We start from the raw sequence: 15,101 nt of genomic DNA, 5'->3' as shown, positions 1-15,101 counted from the left end.
TTTAAGCCCAGGAGTGTGAGGTTGCTGTGAGCTAGGCTGACGCCACGGCACTCACTCTAGCCCAGGCAACACAGCGAGACTCTGTCTCAAAAAAAATAAAAGATAAAAAATAAAAATAAAAATAAAAAATAAAAAAATAAAAAACAAACAAAAAACCCCCAAAACCTTCCCTTCATCTTCCTTTAGGTACCACCCCATTTGTATTAATATGATTTCCTTAATGAAGCCAGATTTCTTCAGAGCATCGTACATCTAGACTAAAGATTCCCGATCTCAGCACCCTGGCCCAAACCACCAGCATCTTTTTCTTACAGAAGCTTTTACATTGCTTGTCACCCTTTTTCCCCACAGCAGTAGTGATCATTAAAGAAACAAAATCAGACCTTTCACTCCTGGCTGAAAACCCTTCAATTAGCTTTCTATTACATTGAAAATGAAATTCAAGCCTTTAACCTGACCTACCTACGCCCTCACCCCCGCCTGCCACTTGGCCCCATCACGCTCACTTTTACCCAGCTTCACCAGCCCGGGGCCTTCGTACTCAAAACTACTTCTGCCTGGAATGCTCTTACCCCTGTTCTTGGAAGATCAGGGCTGGCTTTTTAAGTTTTTTTTTAATTTTTTAATTTAAGTTTCAGCTTAAATTTACTTGTCAGAGAGGCCCTTCCTGAGTATCCAATCCAAGACAGCTATTCCCCATCAATTCTCTGTATAAAGCTATCATTTTAAATTTTGCTTTATAGTCTCCCCCCAAAAGAATGTAAGCATCACGAGAGCAATTTGTCCATTTCTGCATCCCTAGAATCCAGAATAATGCCCAGCACACAGTAAGTATCCAATAAATTTGTGGAACTGATTAGAAGAAATGATGTAGGACATATCAGAAGTCTCAGCTGCCTGAAATAATTATTTTTAAATGTATCTGGAAAAATGTCATTTTCAGAACACCAGTAAAAAGAGCTTTTTAACAATGGCTTACATTCTCATGGCATTATCTCAATGTTTTTACAAAACCTTCCTCCAAGAACCTTGCTTCTCCTTATTGGAACTCAAAAGATATAGATCGCCACAGAGTAGCAATTATATAACTGCTTGAGACAGGAACTAAATTCAAACCCAAGGTCAAGAAAGTAGAGAAGTATATGGGTGATCTTAATGGAATTTTGCAATCTCAGCCCAAGACTTCATTTTATTTGTGAAAACACAGTGGTGCAAATAGGTTTTTGTTAAATGACTAACTCAAAACCTCACACGAATGACATACTCCTCTCTACTCCAAAACTTGTCCAGCCCTGACTAAATACTGCTCACCTAAGTTACTCACAAGAGTTCCTGAGGGAGCAATTATACAATGTTTCCATCTAGGAAGACACAAAATAAAATGGCCAAGTATTCTAAGTTCTATAGTTAGTTTAGTCATACCATATTATAAAACTCCACTCCAAAAATAGTGTGAAGTAATTTCTGGTCATAGTGAAATAAAAAATTTATAATGCCAGGACAGTCTACTATTCTGACAATGAAAAAGATTAAATCATTTCCCTTAGTAATTGGCATAAGTTAAAAAAAATTATGGTATATTGATTATCAGAGTATCTTTCAGTTAAGAACCTATGACAGATTGGCAGAGTTAAAACGGACTTTGATACGTTATCTAGTCTAGTGGAACAGGACAACCCTAACCATCCTGTTTAGATGATAGTTTGACCTAATTTTAAAGGCTACTGGTATAGCTCACAGTATTTTAACTACTGTTACTGTCTATGACTTTTCCTGCCCCTAGGAAAGGCTCCTCCTCGCTGAGAATATGTGGATACAGATTGGGAGCATTTCAAAAGTTAGTTTCTAGATTTGCTAGCTGGATCTTACAACATCGTTTTCTACTTTTTAAAAAACTATAAATGGTGACAGGGTCCCTAGGCTGGTTTTAAGGTTATTTACAAAGATTCCAAAATACTCTGTGTTTCTATCTGAAATTAGTAGAACACAATTCTATTAATATATTAGCCAGTAGTCATTTAAATATAAGATAAAATGACAACTTCTTAATTTTATCATGAATGCTAGTATTTAAGTGAAGTAAGCATGCTTTGAGAGAGACTACTATAGATACAGAAGGGGACTTCATGGTACTTTCAAGAAGCTAGAAGCCCTGAATCTAATATTTTATATCTTTATCTTATTAGAAGATATGATTTTCTTTTTCCTTGGCTTAGACTTATCAAATATATTCCTATTATCTCTGAACGGGGGCTTTTTTGATTCATACAAAGAGAAAGATGAAGGCAGGGTGGAGGGGAGTGGAAGAGTCAGCAAAGAAAAGGTTTGAGAACTGCTTGAGGTATTGGCCCAAGAGGAGAGAAAAGAGGGGAAGAAAGAAAAGGAGTGAAGAACAGTTGTGTTTGTAAAGATGGTATCCGAGATGCAGAAAACTAAACTATAAGCAGAAAGACAAAGGAAGGAAAACAGTATGTACACTTACATACACACATAGTTAAAGTATAAAGGAAAAAAGGAGGCTGGTGGGAAGCACACGGGTCAGACAGATCCTTAGTAAGCTACCAGTGGGAATTCTGGCCAAGGATAATGCCATGGCTTTCTACAATGAAAAACAGGAAAAGTGGAGACTCAGACAGTTATGCAGACAGAACATTCAAAAGACATGCATTTGCAGTATTTTTAAAAATATTAACTTTTATAATAAAAGCAAACATTGTAGACTATTTGGAAATTATAGAAAAATGTTTTTAATTCCCCTTAACTGAACAGCATGAATAAATACAAGCAATATTTTAGCATTCATACATGAAATCTGCATGGAAAAAAGTTAGAGCTGTACTATATAAACTTACACATTTTCCTGTGTGTTCCTTCAAAGATGGTGTTAAAACACAAGTAATGGCTATAAAACATTTGTTTATTAAGATGTACTATCATTTAACTACTTTATCATTTACTGCGTCATTTAGTTTGCTTCTGACTTTTAAGTATTATAAATAACACTGAAATTTACATATTCTTACACATTAATCTTAGTGCACATTGCTGAATATCTGCTTTGTGAATTTTAAATTTTTTCAGTAAAGTTATTCAAAGGATATAAAATCTTTACCTATCAGTATATACTGGTAGATTGGCTATATCGTAGTCTCTTTGCCAACACTGTTTATCTGCCAATTTGATAAATCATATATTATCTTATTGTAATTGCATTCTTTTGGGTAAGACATAAATCCATATTGTATCCTATGCTTACTGGGTTTTATTTTTATAAAAAATTGCTCTATATTACCCTCTTTTTTTTTTTTTTTTTGAGACAGAGTCTCACTTTGTTGCCCGGGCTAGAGTGAGTGCCGTGGTGTCAGCCTAGCTCACAGCAACCTCAAACTCCTGGGCTTAAGCGATCCTACTGCCTCAGCCTCCCGAGTAGCTGGGACTACAGGCATGTGCCACCATGCCCGGCTAATTTTTTCTATATATATATTTTTAGTTGTCCATATAATTTCTTTCTATTTTTAGTAGAGACGGGGTCTCGCTCAGGCTGGTCTCGAACTCCTGACCTCGAGTGATCCACCCGCCTCGGCCTCCCAGAGGGGTAGGATTACAGGCGTGAGCCACCGCGCCCAGCCAATATTACCCTCTTTTTATATGATACCACTCATCTTTATTTCACCCACACAGTAACTGCAAGTCTGTTTTCTTTGGTGAAACCTTTTCCTTAATAGCTGAGCACACACATAAGAGCTAAAAACTGCAAACATGGAGAAGTGTGGACTATGATGGTCTCCACAGCAACTGCTTTGCATAAAACAAAAATCTTCACAAACTGGAGATTACTTGGGGTTCGGAATGAGTATTTCTAAAGTCCTTATGTGCACCTTCACATCTCTGAAGCTTTGTAAAGTCTATATTTTCAATATACAAAACACAATCTTTCTTTTAGAAGTCTATTTCCTCCTTACACTCTCTTCTAAATTGAGGCACTGATTCACACCTCTCCTAAAAAACAATGGAACGGTGCCACCAAAGCATATGTAGTATTTTATTCACGTTCATTGTCTCTTCTAGCTAGCAAAGACCTTATATAGGCCTTCCTAACGTCCCACAGAGTGGCGTATACCCTTAGTTTTAATACACAGGTCAATATCCAACATGGAGAGTTCATTTAATTCCAATATCTAATTTTGTAGAGGTGGAAACAATGGGTCAGATGAGTATCATTCTCATGGTCGTAGAACCAGGGCCAGAACTTCTCTTTTCTAATAACCAGTCCCCTGACCCATCACACTCTACTGAGTCAATAACACCTAGCAGTATTGCTAAGTACTCTAGGAAATGTTTCTGAATGAAAAAGAGCAAGTCTGAATTTTAAATAAATCAAAACTTAAAGATTCAAATATGATTCATTTCAAAGCAGTCTCTCTGGAAAACTATGCAAATATTTCAATGATGTTACAGTTGATTAAAGGAGTTTTATAATTACTCTTTCAAAGTGCCCAGGGGGTCAGTTTTATACCTCAACTGATACTATTCAGTTTTTCCATTCATCTTATTCTCTGGGTTTAAATGGCTTTTAGCCATTTCAAAAATTCATATTCCAATTACAAAGCATCAAGATTTGCCATCATTTATGATATTTAAAGAGAATGGAGAATTCCCAAAGATGAGTTTAAAGTGTTTCAAACAATGATGGCATTGTAAAAGTAAGTTCATAACCTCCCAAGTCATCTATTTATATTCCTTTTCTTTCCAAGGAGGTCAAGGTAACTATGTCATTATTTTGAAAAAGATATCCTTTCATTTGTAGGTGTAAATTGTTTTTAAAAGGATATCTCATGCAATCATGTAACTACTGAAAACCCTCTAAAACTGTATTTGGAGAGTGTACCAAAGATAAGCATGTCGAATTACATTTAATATATATTTTAATATGCGCAGAGAGATATTTTAAGGAACACATACCAGAATATAAATAATGATAGCTGTTAAGCCATAAGATTATGAGACATTTTAATTTCTCTATTTTAGCTCATCTGGACTTTCTCACATTGCTCCAACAGATATGGATCATTTGTACAATTAAAATATATATACATACACACAAAAAAATAAACAAAGGAAATATACATATATTTAAAAACTACATGATCTAAGCATTAAAGATGTTTAATCTAAATTTACACAGCTGAATATTTAAGAGTTCAAATTTTGGCTAAGGAAGTACAGTACACCTACCCAGATACAATAGGGGCAAGGTTTAAAAAGAATGTTGAGGTTGGGTTTATCTTATCTCCTTGTGCTTCTGTATAATTTTACAACTATCTATACAACTCAAAAAGGAAACCTTGCCTTTTCTAAGAGAGCTACTACCTCCCAAAATGCTTAAAGCACATCTCAATAGTAATCCCATTGTTAATGACCTGAATATGGGTCACCCCACACAACTGATTAACACTCTCTTATGCAATCTTCTTTTGGAAGAAACAAGGACAGCTTGTACAAATATTTCAACTAAATCTACGTCCCTAAGATACAGATTTGTAGGCATTACCACGTTCTGAAAACACACAGAAAGGCAAAGGAAAAATTATGAAGTTAAATTATCCTAGTCATTTGTCCCAACCAATTTCATACTGCATGCTTAATTTAAGAAAGTGCACAGGCTTGTGTCATCAGTTAATAAATAAGCAGTGTCTAAAGTTTATCAGTTATATGGGACTAAAATATAAAAAGAATAAAGTTCAGATATTTTTACTCAGAAAGTTATGATGAAACAACCACATCACCAGGAAAAATGTTTAAAAAATATGTTGAGAAATGACTACATTTCTACAAGATATCTAACTGTATTTCTGTAAGTTCACTGTTAGTTTCCACAAGCTCTATTATTTCCTTTCTGACTAGGAATGTGGGGTAACAAAACTAGACTTAGCATGCCAGTTTTTAGCCTTAAGTAAACAGGTATTTATGAACTGTATTTGAATGAACCTATATGGTTTGGAAATTCTGTAAAGGCTTTAAGATCACATCATTCAACTACATAAAAGTTTAAAATGGCTGACTAGAAAGAAATACCATAAAGTTAAGGGATGAATGAACTGGGGACAGGGAACCACATGACAGAAAAGTCCTCTCAAAATGAGTGAAACCTACCTTGTGCTACAGTGGAATGGAGCCTGGAAAAGGGCTGCTACCCCGGCTATGTAAGTGTCAAGTCTGATGTGCTCTGGGACCCTCACAAAGACTCAACACTTCACACTGCCCATCCCACATTACCACCCATAAACTCTCAAACTTCGAGGATCTTGTGGCAAGGAAGAAATTTCTGATTCAATTACCCCTAAAGTGTCTTCTCAATTACTGGGTTCAAAAAATTCACCTAAAGGTCCTCAAGAAAATGACTAGTTTATCCTTCAAAAGAACACTAAGAGTTCCCCAGCCTAAGAAGGAACTATTAATATGAGGCTCTGTAGCAATACACACACACACACACACACACACACACACTTTTTTTTTTTTAAAGGAAGACGAGATCTCCTTCTACCACAGGCTGGAGTACAGTGGTGCAATCATACCTCACTGCAGCCTCAAACTCCTGGGGCTCTCAAGCGATCTTTCTGCCTCAGCCTCCCCAGTAGCTAGGGCAGAGGTGTTCACCACCATGCCCAGCTTCTCTGCAGTATTTTTATTTTTTTAATTTTTCTTTGTTTTCCTTTGTTTTTTTTACTTACTTTTTTTTTGTTTTTATTCTTTTATTGTCTGCAGTGTTTTTAGAGCATAAATTTACTCTGAAGCATGTAAAGTGGCTAGGTGTTGGGGGAGAGGCTGCTGCTTTTGATGGGGACTTAGTCTGTGACTATCCTGACTTTTCTGCACTATTTGTACTACATAGAAATGTGGGGTCTAGAATCAAAGAATAAAAGCTCAGAATGTTTTTGTCTACCTCTTTTAAAAAATACTTTTTGTTGAGAGCGGGGCTGCGGTGAGGAGTGGCCTAAACTCCAGATCATCTGGTATTAGTTCTGAAGACAGTGCACAGTAGTAAGATGTTTGAACACTGGCAATTGTGAACAAGAGGCTCAGTCTGTCAGAGAATGCTCAATATATTACAATTTTATTGTTTTTACTTAAAATTGTTCAATATTTTATAATATTTTAAAGTCATGTATAGACTAAAGTAAAAAAAAGGTGGCTTAAGTTAACTAAATTACCACCATTCTACAATCTCAAAATATTTAAAGGTGTCAACCTTCAATCAGATATACCACTACAGAGTCTGATGCTAAAATACCTAAATTGTCATTGAGTGTCTTCATGGGAATGACAGGTTAATTACATTACCAGTTAAGGCAAAAGGAAGATGAAGGTGAGGAAAAAGTACCTCTTTATACAACCCCACTGAGGGTTCTATTCTTTGTTCTGCTGTTGAGAGGGTTAAAAAAATTGGGGGTAGTAAGAATGGAAAGGGTCATTTCATTGTGAGATACCCAGAGTTGTAGTGAAAAAAAACACAAAGCAGGATCTAGGGAGGATTTTTAAATGATAGAATTAGAATAGACCTATATAATATTCATTCCAACAATCTGGCATTCAAAATGAGATTTAAGATATGTTTATTACTTTCCTGCTAACAGCCTGAATGGACAGGGGGCCTTAAAACTGGTCTACTCTGACACTGAGAGAAACACCTAAGGTAACAGTCATTATAATCACGCAAAGAGTATGTTTAAATGTCTATTGCACTATGGAAGTCCCTGCAAAGTCACTGATTAATTAGTCAAACCCCCAAAAAGGAAAAATTTAATTAAGTAGCCATTTCTGGAATTAATTATCTCCCACAAAATGCAGGATTTTTTTCCTCCTTAGATTTTAAAACTCTAAGGAGAGAAACCAAGTAGTCACATACCTATAGATGGAGATTTGAAAGGGTATTTATCAGGAAGATCCACTCTAACTTTCCACACTCCGCCTTCATACGGTGCTGAAATAAAAGTAAAAATGTTAAACACCAGAACTGTGTCTCCAAATTATTATAGAAAATAAATCTGAGTGTAAATTGAACATTAAATTCTAATCTCTTCTGAAAACTTTTTGAATTAATTCTTTCAAAAGTTAGGGACCTGCTGTGTAACCAACCAGTAGGTGCCCTACGTTCAGATTATGATACTTTTCTTAAAAAGATTCAGTGTTAGAAAATAAGCAAAGATTCATTCTGTCCCCTAATTTACTTGATTCTTTAAAGTATTAAACACTATTCAATTATTTGGTAAGTAATAAGCCATGTTCCTTTCCGTCTTATCTCAATCAACCTCTTACCCACCCCCAAACAAAAACAAAAAACATTTCCCAGAAACCATTCATGTGGCCATTCGTAACAAAATCCAGAATTCACTACTCATGTCTAATACTGTCACATACAGATAAAAAAGCACAGGTAGCCCTTCATATTGATGGGTTTGACACCCTTGGATTCAACCAACTATGGATCAAAAATACTCAGGAAAAAACACAAAACAATAAAAAATAACAATAGAAAATATAAATTAAAAAATATAACCATTTACATAGCATTTACATTGTATTAGATATTATAAGTAATCTAGAGATCATTTAAAGTATACAGGAGGATGTGTATAGGTTATATGTAAATACTACACCATTCCATATAAGGGACTTGAGCATCCTTGGATTTTGGTATTGGACCAAGGGGGCAGAGGTTATCCTGAAACCAATCCCCTATAGATACTGAGGGACAACTATATATAAAGTTATTATGATAAGAGATTTCCTCACTCGTTCTAGAGTTCAATTAAACTTATTTTTCAAAAACAGTGCACAGGCTGGACGAGGTGGCTCACACCTGTAATCCTAGAACTCTGAGAAGCCAAGGTGGGAGGATCGATGGCTTGAGGTCAGGAGTTTGAGACTAGCCTGAGCCCTGTGCAAGAGTGAGACCCCGTCTCTACTAAAAGTAGTAAAAATCAGCCAAGTGTGGTGGTGCACACCTGTAGTCCCAGCTACTCGGGAGGCTGAGGCAAGAGGATTGTTGGAGCCCTGGAGTTTGAGGTTGCTGTGAGCTAGGCTGAAGCCACAGCACTCTAGCCCCAGGTGACAGAGTCAGACTCTGTCTCAAAAAAAACAAAACAAAACAAAAACTGTGCACGCCACCATCTGTCACTGATATTCTATTAAGGAAGAGAGTCAAAGATTGTAATAGAATCAAAGAACACATACCAACACATGTACTTACTTCCTTGTGGTCCATAGAACTTCACTACAAATTCATTGAGTCCTCCCAGGATCGTAACCTCATGTTTACTCTCAATGCTAAGGTGGATGGTAAAGGAAATCACACAGAATTTACAGTACCTGGAAGAACTACTGATGACATCCCCAAGATATGCCATTTAAAGTATTACCATAATTTGGTATGATACTAATAAAACATACATAATAATTCTGGTAGTTTAGGAGGCAATATACACTCATGAAAAGAACATGCATGAGCTTTGGATTCAGAGACTGGCATTCAAATCCCACCACCGCCATTTACTGGGTCTGTGAGCCTAAACACACAAAATCATGTATATTCACTCCCTGAGCCTTTGTTCTCTCTTTACAAATTGGGAAAACATCACCATCACTTCATAGGATCTTTTGAGGATTAAATGAGTTAAACATGTAAAATGTGTAAGACTGCAGTTTGCCTATAGGTAAATAAACAATGGGCACTTACAATTTTTCTCCCCTCTGTATCCTCTCTTCCTCAATCTATCCCAATAACCCTTTAACGTAAACCCAATATTCCCTTAAGACATTCAAATACTCAACAAAACACAAATTCTCCTAAACCGGAAATGCTATGCTCCTAAAATTATAAATTTACTAAGGAAAGCCCCACAATTTTCTCCTTGCCTTATGGAATAATCAAAATAGTTAATGATACAATCTTGCTATAAGGAGTATTGCCAAATGCAAAAAACAGCAAAAAAAAATTTTTTTTAAATCTCACCTGTGACATTCATTTATTTTTATCTTCTCTTTCCTTCTCTCCCCAAACTCCACTTTCTTTAGCCTTGCCTCTAGGTACTAGTGTGCTCCAGGGCTCTAACCACAGAGGGATAACACTTCTGTGTCCTCTTACTCAAAAACTTACTTGCCCCTGGGTCTCTCACTCCTTTAAGGTGCTATGATTTAATTGCAGAAACCTAATTATTCTATATTAGTAGAGAGGGCTCCTGGTCTAAAATCTGTTGTATGTCTCTGCTTTGTTGTCTAATGCAATAATGACTCTATTGATAGGTGGCAGGGGCTTTGGGAAGCTCTCAAATCCCACTGTAACATTAAAAAAGAAAACCAGCTACGAACAGCTCCTCAATCAGCAGTGCACATTACATTTTAATTACATACACTATTACACAAAAGAGGAACAAATTTTAAAATGATCTATTAAATAGAAAATAAATGGTATTTTTAAAGGTTTGAAATTAAATACTTGGCACTCCAAGCCTCCTGAAGGCCAAAGAATGGACTCCAAGAAGCCAGATGTACTTTTGGCAAGGCTGTTGCTCAAGAGCCTTGAATAGTATCCACAAGAGATATTTAAGTAAGATAATTCAGTCTAGGCTAATTTGATCTCATTCTTTTCTAAATGAAAACTAACTAATAACAAATACACTAAAAGGATTCAAATAGTATCCACATAGGAAAATTGGCTTAATTTCTTACTTGGTCAAATGACACATGCATGCTTACTGTGGTGTACTAAATTCTTCCTGACCAAACAGCCACTCTCTGACATCCTACAAAATAAACCAGTTAATGCTAATATAATAAAGTACAACATGTTTAAAATGTTTTAAAACTTTAAAAAAGCACCCTGTGTCAGGAAAAGTCAAGTCCAATTATAATAAACAAAGTTAAATATAAACAATAAAGCCATTAAAGAAAACAGAGATTTTAAAAATAATCTTGGGGGTAGGGAAGGCTTTCTTTCTTAAGAATGATACCAAGGCCAGAAACCACAAAGGAAGAGATTAGCAGATACAAGCACACACACATTTAAAATTTCTACACCGTAAAAGACAAAGGCAAAGCATAAACCAGGAAGAAAAAAATGTGGATTTTTCTTTTTTTTTTTTTTGAGACAGAGTCTCGCTCTGTTGCCCGGGCTAGAGTGAGTGCTGTGGCGTCACCCTTGCTCACAGCAACCTCAAACTCCTGGGCTTAAGCGATCCTACTGCCTCAGCCTCCCGAGTAGCTGGGACTACAGGCATGCGCCACCATGCCTGGCTAATTTTTTCTATATATATATTTTTAGTTGTCCATATAATTTCTTTCTATTTTTAGAAGAGATAGGGTCTCGTTCTTGCTCAGGCTGGTCTCGAACTCCTGAGCTCAAGCGATCCACCCGCCTCGGCCTCCCAGAGTGCTAGGATTACAGGTGTGAGCCACCGCGCCCAGCCAAAATGTAGATTTTTAAAATAAGGAGTTATTACAACAAAGCAATAAGAAAAAAAATATAAACACCTCAAACATAAAAAAGGCAACATAGCCAAGTTGAGAAAATTGAAATGGACAAAATTAGGGTGTAAAAATTCATTCAAGAAATTTAAAAAGGAGATTTTTTTCACTATAAACTGAAGACAATGAAAGAGCTAGATAAAACTCAGTGTTCAGTGGAGTATGAATTAGGACTTCTGAGGACAAATCTAGCACTGTCCTACAAAACTTAAAATGAATTTACTCTTTTATTCAAATTTTACTTCTATGAAGTTATTTTATAAAAATAGCCAGACATTGCTAGTGGGAGTGTGATATGGTTTCACCCACTGTGGAAAACTGTTCGCAGTACTAAACCTGCACATATGCATACCACTATGCCCGTCAGCGCTGTTCCTGGGTGTATACCCAATACATACATGCTTAAAAATGTTCATAGCACTATTTGTAATAGTTAAAATTTAGAGACAACTCACATGTTTACCAACAGTAAAAAGGATAAACTGGGGTATAGTCACCCAACAAAAAATACACAGCAATTTTTAAAAAAGAATGAGTTGATACACATAAATGTATGAGTTTCACAGATTTTATCACAGAGCTACAAAAATAATTGTATACTTTTTGTATGTATGTTATTCTTTAATAAAAAGCTTACAAAAAATAATTGTTTCTGATACGTGTGCAAATAAGTTTACTGGAATTTTGATATTTATAAATGGAAACAATCTAAATATTTATCAATAGGAAACGGGTTAAACAGCTTATAAGTCAATTATACAACAGGCTACTATGAGTGTCCACTAGTGCTCTCTTCCTAACGAGAGCACCACCAATGTATGCCTCTACTCAATGTGGGATATCCAAAAATCAGCTGACTTTAGTAGTACAGATGAAGATATTCCAACCCTTAAACAAAACTAAAACTTGCAAGGATAATAAAGAATAGAGTAGCACAGCAGATTCAATGAGTTTAACGAAAGTCCTAAACTAATTTTATAATGTAAAAATCCACAGAATCAGCATTTTCTATCAGAACTAATTTGCAATGAATGACAATGATCTATTAGCAATTATTCTTAATCATTTAAAATTATGAGTTATCCTTATGGATGTTACTTCTGGAAAACTGAAGATATCTTTTCTGTCCTTTATCTGGATGCAATAAAACTGGGTTTCTTTCATTTTGTGGTTTTTTTGGGATTTAGTCCATGCTTACATCTATTTTACAAAGATTTTCCAAACCTCCTGTTTTCTCGTGGTCCCTAGTACAACTTACATGCCAGATACAACGGGTTTGTCTTAAATTACACATCATACCATAAATTAAAGAGTTCTTATAGTCCATTTCATATGAAAACCTAAATATAAACTGAATAAAACTTTTAAAACTTCTACCGAGTTGGTAAAATGAGAAGCTGTGCTAAATTTATGCTGCCTTGGAATGGTTACAGACACTAAATCAGATGGAAAAAAAAACTTAGTCAAAAGAAAAACACTGCATTAAAAATAAGCCATTCCATCACCACCGAATGAATGACTTGCCACAAAAACTATAAAATTACTTGACTGCTGTTACCTTGTGTATTTATGGTAGAGGTCACAAGTCTTTTTCTCCTCTCTGCTGCAAAGTCAAGGGCAAGGAAGGCAGTAAGAAGGCAGGTTAAAATGACAAAAATAATGATCTATTTCTGAGATGTGCTGGTCAGGCTGGTAGACTAATGGGAACTCACTAGAAGGTTCCTTCATTACTTTCTCCATTTCAAAGCTCTAAAATATGAAATATTTTTCAGATACTATTCTGGTAAAAATTTGTTAAATAAACTTATAAATCACATTTTACTCACCTCTGGTCTAAGTTATTCAATCACAAAATACTCAGCTTTTTACTCATTTAACCATTCACTATTAGAAAGAAAATCCTTTTCTTTTAGCATCACCATTTTGAGCAGAATAATGATTACTCCCAGGTACCCAAGTCCATTTCACTTTTGAAATGCCAGCCACCCACCTTATTTTCCCTGAATGGTATGATTACACAATCTAATATTTAAAGGTGAATGCCAAACTGTCAAGAGATAACTGACATTCTTGGCAAAATGTGTCTATCAGGATTTTAGAAGTGATTTTTTATATAGTTCTGAAATTTTCCATACAGGGAACCAAGGGCTAAGCCTGTGCCACAGGACTGACATTAACAGTAGGGCCCTAAGATTTAGACATCATTGTCTTCTATGTTTACGGATAATGAGTTAATGATAATAATAAAATAAAAAGTGCCTTCCCTGAGCTGTGTCCAGGGGAGGAACTGGGATGAAGGTGCTTCTGTGCAAAAGGTAAGCAGCAAGTTGTGTGGCTTTCTCACTCTATACGTTTACACCAGTTTTGGCCGGAGGCGGTAGCTCAGGCCTGTAATCCTAGCACTCTGGGAGGTTGAGGCGGGAGGATCACTTGAGCTCAGGAGTTCAAAACAGCCTGAGCAAGAGCAAGACCTCATCTCTACTAAACATAGAAAAAAATTAGCCGGGCATGGTGGTGCGTTGCCTGTAGTCCCAGCTACTCGGGAGGCTGAGGCAGGAGGATTGCTTGAGCCCAGGAGTTTGAGGTTGCTGTGAGCTAGGCTGAAGCCACAACACTCTAGATTGGGCAAGAGAGTGAGACTCTGTCTCAAAAAATAAAATAAAATAAAAAGAGACTAGTCCGTTTCGAACTCTCCCTGAGATTAATCACTCTAGGGAAACCGAAACTCAACCTTTAGTACCTAGTTTTCTTGGTAAAAAAAAAAAAAAAAATGGTATGTCTGTTAACCCATTAATATGGAAAACATCACAAAAATAATACTTTGGGGGAATATGTTTATAAAGAATCCTTTTCTTTTAGAGATATACACTGAAATACTTACTAATAAATATTTACGATTTGCTTCTAAATAACCCAGGGTGGGTAGGAGTAGGAGAGGTACAGAACAAACAGTATCGGCCCTGAGTTGATAATTACTGGATCTGAGTGGTAGGTGCATGGGGACTTTGTTATAATGTTCTTGATACTTTTATGTTTGAAGTTTTCGATAATAAAAATTCTAAAAAAATAATGCAGTCAGTCATCAGAAATTTAGCTTTGCATGAGCATAAAGGTTCTGAATAACTTAGCTATTATGGCTCTCTTAATAGTTTATGAAACGATCCAACATTTTCTTGAGGTACAACAGTGTGAGAAAGAAAAATATAATAAGTGATCCAGCATTTAACAAAGACCTTACATTGAAAGAGAAGAATATTTTGCCAATATAGGAAATCAACAGCTAACATTCTGAATGAATCAAATTTAAGTGGCTTCATAAGGACGTCTATGAAAAATCCAACCACAATGAGGAAAGAAGAGCTTGTATTCATATACCCATGACAAACAGCCTCTGGGCAACATAATTACTAAAGATGTGTTTTTGTTTAAATACATTAAGGGAAAATGGTCATGTCCAATAGAAAGGCTCCCAGTTGCAATAAGGAGTTTAATTTTTTTTAAAGTTTTTTGTTCTTCACATTAAGAGGGGGAAACTTTTTATTCAAAGGAGAAACAGAAATAGCAGAAATAAAAGCTAC

The 15,101-nt window shown here is 35.9% G+C and overlaps 1 protein-coding gene across 2 annotated transcripts in view; it reads right to left on the bottom strand.

Annotated features, from left to right (window-relative positions):
* Positions 1-15,101, bottom strand: part of UBE2H (ubiquitin conjugating enzyme E2 H) — a 98,068-nt gene that overhangs the window by 33,065 nt on the left and 49,902 nt on the right. For both annotated transcript variants that reach the window (XM_045565505.1, XM_045565506.1), the window contains exons 2-3: positions 9,251-9,327; positions 7,907-7,981 (exon numbers count right to left, since the gene is read on the bottom strand). In XM_045565505.1, coding sequence (XP_045421461.1) covers positions 7,907-7,981; positions 9,251-9,327 — 152 coding nt within the window. The remainder of the gene's footprint in view (positions 1-7,906; positions 7,982-9,250; positions 9,328-15,101) is intronic.

This window comes from Lemur catta, chromosome 11, assembly GCF_020740605.2.
Source record: "Lemur catta isolate mLemCat1 chromosome 11, mLemCat1.pri, whole genome shotgun sequence".
NCBI lineage: Eukaryota > Metazoa > Chordata > Mammalia > Primates > Lemuridae > Lemur > Lemur catta.
This window is presented reverse-complemented; position numbering and strand designations above follow the sequence as displayed.